This window comes from Oryx dammah, unplaced genomic scaffold (assembly GCF_014754425.2).
Source record: "Oryx dammah isolate SB20612 unplaced genomic scaffold, SCBI_Odam_1.1 HiC_scaffold_15, whole genome shotgun sequence".
In the NCBI taxonomy this organism is placed as follows: domain Eukaryota; kingdom Metazoa; phylum Chordata; class Mammalia; order Artiodactyla; family Bovidae; genus Oryx; species Oryx dammah.
The window spans coordinates 26428537-26434637 of NW_024070199.1; the positions used below are offsets into that span (position 1 = coordinate 26428537).

Here is a 6101-nt window from a genome sequence, read left to right on the forward strand (position 1 = left end):
TTTGGCTTCTCAAGTGTACACAACAAGGAAGTCATTAAGTCAGGCCTAGAACCTGGGGCTCCTGCATAAGAATTCCCTAAAGGGCACGAAGCTTAGAAACACTGCAAACCCACTGATCTCAGCACTACCTTTAATTTTTAATTTCCTCCCCTACAGACCTGTTAGTCATCTCTATCTCAGGGCCAGAACTGGAGGAAGCAGAAAAATCTGTTACTTTCCAATGGCTATGGGTTATGAAAGATGTAAAAACAAAAAGGATTCAATGCTCACTTTTCTTTGCGTACAGGCATCAGAACTGTCTTTGTAGTTTCCCCTCCACCTTGGCTCTCCAAAGAGGAAGAGATCTGCTGCAGGAGGCAGCAGAACTGAACTCACCCCGTCTCCTCCATCCCTGTGGAGGAGCTCAGAGCATTTATAAGTCTCAGCATTTCTTTTGCTCTGAGAGTCAGTCAGATGAAGATCATGATTTTTAATTAAGGTGTTGCCCAGAGGTGATCATTAAACCACAAAAAGGACTCCAAACCGCATTCTTTGTTTTCAACATATAATATGTATTTTATTCTGAGCTTCAAGGTCTCAGGGATTTGATAAAGAGATTTTCTCAGGAGCCTCTGCATAGTGCAAATCCTTGAGCAAATACAGATTTATGAAATCTGACACAGTAGAAGATAATTTAACTCTGGTGTCTTTGGAAGCTCAATATTTCACTCAGAATTTCACATTAAAGATTGTACATTTTCCCAGGTAAAAATATTTTCTCTTCCCTTGTCTTTCTTCTAGTGTTTCTTTGACGTTTAGGTATAATTGCTAACATATAGCTAATGATATTTTTAAAATCTATAAAAATATGACATGCACATCTCCCCACACATACATGTTTTTAACCTTATGGCATACGTGACCATACCATGCATATTCTAGATTTGTAAAGCATATCATTTCTTTTTCCTTAGCACTCTCCTTCTTATATGATCTCCCGTCCATCCATCTCCCTTAATTATCCATGTTTATAACCAAGAACACCCTCTATATCTTCCTACTCACTGATATAAAAAGTAATTACAATTATAAAGAGTTTACAATTGATTACAAACTTCATATTTTGACCCTTTGCTTTTTTCATCTAACAGAATTTTACTAAAATGTCTCCAAAAGTCTATGTTATGGATATATCCTAATACATCAAACCACTCCCCATTGATAGAGATCCATAATTTTTATCCAATAGCAATGCTAAAATATTCAACATTGTACTTACACTTGATATTCCAATACATTTATTTTAATGGGATAAATTCCAGAATATCTCCCAGGGACCCTCTCTTCAAGTTCAATTCATCAGCTAGAGTGGCTCACAGAACACAGGAAAAGTTTACTTAGAGTTACCAGCTTATTATAAAATGACCTGATATAGGATACAGATTTGGAGAAGGAAATGGCAACCCACTCCAGTGTTCTTGCCTGGAGAATCTCAGGGACGGGGGAGCCTGATGGGCTGCCGTCTATGGGGTCACATAGAGTTAGACATGACTGAAGCGACTTAGCAGTAGCAGCAGGATACAGATGAATATCTGGATAGAAAAGATGAACAGGGCAAGGTCTGCAAGAAGAGTGTGGAGCTTCCCTGCCCTCCTCAGGTACAGCTCTCCCAGCATCTCCACACTTTCACCAAGAAGCTCTTGGGATCCCATCAATTTGAGGTTTTATGGAAGCTTCATTGCACAGGAATGATTGATTAAATCATTGGCCATTGGCGATTGAACCCAATCTTCAACCCCTCTCCCCTCCATGGAATTCTAGAAGTTCTAGGAAGAGACTGGAAGCTCTAAACCCCTAATAACAAGGTTGGTTCTTCTGGCAACCAGCCTCATCCTTAGATGAGGCCCCAAAGTCACCTCATTAACATTACCAAGTATACCTTTATCTTTTCATCCCTTGAATTGCAAGGGTTTTTGGAGCTCTTTGCCACAAGTGGGGTGGGAGAGCAAATATATTCAATACATTTTATATTATAAATTTGACAATAATAGATATTAATCTAATGTATGTCACCAATATTAAACTATATATTTTTCTTATCTACTATTAGTCCCCTGGTTTGCTTAAGGTATCTCTTTCCAAACAAAAGTTTTTAAACATCATGTAAAATAAAATGTGATTATTTTTATTTCATAATACATGCATAATTACACTATATATCACAGCTCTGATACAACCACTTAAATTTGACAAAAAGGTTATTTCTATTTTTATTACTACAAAGTAAGTCTTCCTGACAAAGTCCTTGATTCATCCATTGCCTTGTACAGTCTATTTCCAACACATTAGACTTCATGTGGTCAGAACCAAGAATTCTGTTTGTAATCCAAGAAAATAGTCTATGGGAATTAAGTAACTTCCCTTGTCACAAAGTAAAAGCCATAAATGTAAAAGAGTGAGAGCTTTATCCTCTTAGAGGAAACTTCTCACTGATATGATTTGAGCCCACTCATGTTTTGGAACATTCTCTGATCCCTCTCCAACAGATCCCCTGGGGTCACTTGAGTCTCAGAACTACACAAAATGAGAAAGACTAGGCATATATTAGGTTCCCCAATTTTCATCTCAAAACAAAGAACGAGTATTGTAAATTGAATTAGGTATGTAAGTTGAATTCAGAAACTCACCCTTCTTAGTTCAGAAAACCACAGACCTGGTTCCTTTATCATTGATTGTCGCTCTGTTGGTATTGGAAATGTAATTTCAGGTTCTTGAGGCTTGATTTCCTTGATTCTAAGAGGAGACAACCTAGAAATATGCTGAGGAAATGTTTATGATCTAGTGTAATTTCTGATTATATTGTCCCTTCAAGCAGTGGGAAAAGTCAAATCCTTTAATTATCACACTTGCTAGTAATTAGACACAGAAAGAGTTAATGTGAGTATAATGATGTAATGCTGTTGGTTAAAAACTGGGTAGAAGCTTTCTAAGTCTCTTCCCAGAAGTGTAGATTATATATATATGTGGAAAAAGGAAATTAAGACCCCTTTGTGTTATCTGTCTTTAATTCTTATGGACCTATTGTTTTAATCATTTTTGCTTTACTCTGGGGCCTGTGCCTCCCTCAGGTAGATCCAAAGTGAATTCCCATCTCTTCATTATCTTCACCTCTGAAGGGAAATCTAGGACACTGCTTCATTCCCTCTCTATGCCCATTTCCTAAATGGGCATATTTCTGTAAGAGTCTTACTTCCAGGTCTCTTTATTTCTTTATCTGAAATTTTTCAAATGTTGTAATTTTCAAGTTTTGCAACAATATGTTCCATATCATACACATAAGCATCCTAACTCGATTCCCTTCCTTTTAGTGAGGTCCAAACAGTGACTGCCGCCATGAAACTAAAAGACACTTACTCCTCGGAAGGAAAACTATAACCAACCTAGATAGCATATTAAAAAGCAGACATTACTTTGCCAACAAAAATCCGTCTCGTCAAGGTTATGGTTTTTCCAGTGGTCATGTAGGGATGTGAGAGTTGGACTGTGAAGAAAGCTGAGCGCTGAAGAATTCATGCTTTTGAACTGTGGTGTTGGAGAAGACTCTTGAGAGTCCTTTGGACTACAAGGAGATCCAACCAGCCCATTCTAAAGGAGATCAGTTCAGGGTGTTCTTTGGAAGGACTGATGATAAGGCTGAAACTCCAGTACTTTGGCCACCTCATGTGAAGAGTTGACTCATTGGAAAAAACTCTGATGCTGGGAGGGATTGGGGGCCGGAGGAGAAGGGGAAAACAGAGGATGAGATGGCTGGATGACATCACCGACTCGATGGACATGAGTGCGAGTGAACTCCGAGAGTTGGTGATGGACAGGGAGGCCTGGCATGCTGCAATTCATGGGGTCACAAGGAGTCTGACACGACTGAGCAACTGAACTGAACTGAACTGAAACAGGCACTTGGTGGCTCAGATGGTAAAGAATCTCCCTGCAATGCAGGAGATGTAGGTTTGATTCTTGGATTGGGAAGATCTCCAGAGAAGGGAATGGTAACCCACTCCAGTATTCTTCCCTGGAGAATCCCATGGACAGAGGAGCCTGGCAGGGTATGGTCCATGGGCTCACAAAGAGTTGGACATGACTAAGTGACTAACATGAAGAAACACACAGAGCTTGAGTTGATAATTAAAGTGAGAACTAGGTTATTTCTTCTAAAACTTTGCCAAACACAATGTTTACAATGGCATGCCAATTTTAAAATTACTTTTTCCTTAAATAATCTGAAAGAATGAAACCTAATTTTAAAGAAAGCTTATTGTTTCTAAAAATGAAATGTTCAATTTTTATTTTGAGGCTTCTCAAATGAAAGGTTTTTGACCAACTTTTAACACAATTTTGGCACCTCAAATAGTGATAAAATATATAATAGAATAGATGGGCCTCTGCAATGCCTACAAACATTCCCAAATTGCGTAATTATTATTTGCTTATTTAGATATACTTTAGAAGCAGAAGTATACTAAGATTAGTGGACTTAAAATCAGAAAGCTAAATTTGGTCTAGACTTTTTCATTGAAAAGATATATAACTGCAAATAGGGCAATAACGACATTAAACTTTATTCTCCCAAACAGGCAATAAATATATATTGACAATCCATTATGTACAGGACTGGGTGTGCAAAGGTAAGAAAACCCTTTTCTAAATGAAGCATAATGTGAAGTGTTTCCAGATGCAAAATGGGATATACTAAACAGTCATTATAGAATCTTCCATCTCAGGCATTAAAGGAGAAATAAAGTGAAGGCTAGAGAGACAGGAAAATCAAACATTGTCTGATTCATGCTTCCAATGGCAAGAGGCAGATAAGACATCTCCAATGACATGTTCCCTGCTTTCATCATCTATAGAACAGTCTTCTATTTCAAGAGAGAAAAACATTCAAAATGATAAAGAAAAAAAAAACAGAGATAATACTTTTCTTCTTACTAGTATTAATAAGTGGGAAAAGAGGAAAGGGAATTGTCCAAACAGTGAGGAAAGAGAGAATACCTACTCTCCAAAAACTGACAATAAGAGAAGATTCAAATTTTCTTCAACATGGTGAGAAAGAAAAAAGATTGACAATAAATTTATTTTAAACACAGAAAATTTCTTCCCTGTGACTAATTGCACAGAGCGATAGTTTCTAATTAAATTTGTCTTCTACTCAGAGTTTTTCTCAGAGCAGTTTTCACATCTTTATTTCTCAAGCTGTAGATTAAAGGATTCATCATGGCAACCACATTGGTGTAAAAGAGAGAAGAGATCTTTCTCTCATTCATAGACCCAGCAGAAGATGGTTTGAGATACATAAATATACATGATCCAAAGAACAGAGAAACAGCAATGATGTGGGAACTGCAGGTATTGAAGGCTTTAGATCTGCCCTGTGTGGACCGTATGTGGAGGATGTTGGTGAGGATGAGGCCATAAGAGACAATGATGGTGAGATTAGGTACAATGATGTTAATACCTGCCACAATGAAAAGTTCTAGCTCGTTGATATAGGTACTTGTGCAGGAGAGCTGGAACAGAGGAAGGATGTCACAGAAATAATGGTTGATGGTGTTTGCATCACAGAAGGTCAGTCTCAGCATGCATCCAGTGTGAGCCATGGCACAAGAAAATGCCACCAAGTAGGAACCAAGTATAAGACTAGAACACACTTTAGGAGACATAACAACATTATACAAAAGTGGGTTGCAGATGGCCACATAGCGATCATAGGCCATTGATGTCAGCACATAGATTTCAGAAATACAGAAAAAACAGAAAAAGTAAAGCTGAGTCATGCACCCCAAGTAAGAAATAATATTCTTCTCTGATGTGAAATTAATCAGCATTTTGGGTGTAAACACAGAAGAATAACAGAGATCTATGAAGGACAAGTTAAAGAGGAAAAAGTACATGGGGGTGTGTAGGTGTGAGTTTACCCCAATTAGAATTATCAATCCCAAATTCCCCATCAGAGTGACAAGATACATTACTAGAAACAGGAGAAACAGGGGGAGTTGGAGATCTGGTTGGTCTGTTAATCCCAACAGAATGAATTCAGTCACAAAAGAGTCATTTCCAGGAGCCAT

At 37.9% G+C, this 6101-nt stretch overlaps 1 protein-coding gene across 1 annotated transcript; it reads right to left on the minus strand.

Annotated features, from left to right (window-relative positions):
• Window positions 1-5168: 5168 nt before the first annotated feature.
• LOC120874364 (olfactory receptor 8B3-like) lies at window positions 5169-6101 on the minus strand. The gene has a single exon (XM_040255739.1). It carries the CDS (start codon window positions 6099-6101, stop codon window positions 5169-5171), a length of 933 nt encoding a protein of 310 aa, XP_040111673.1.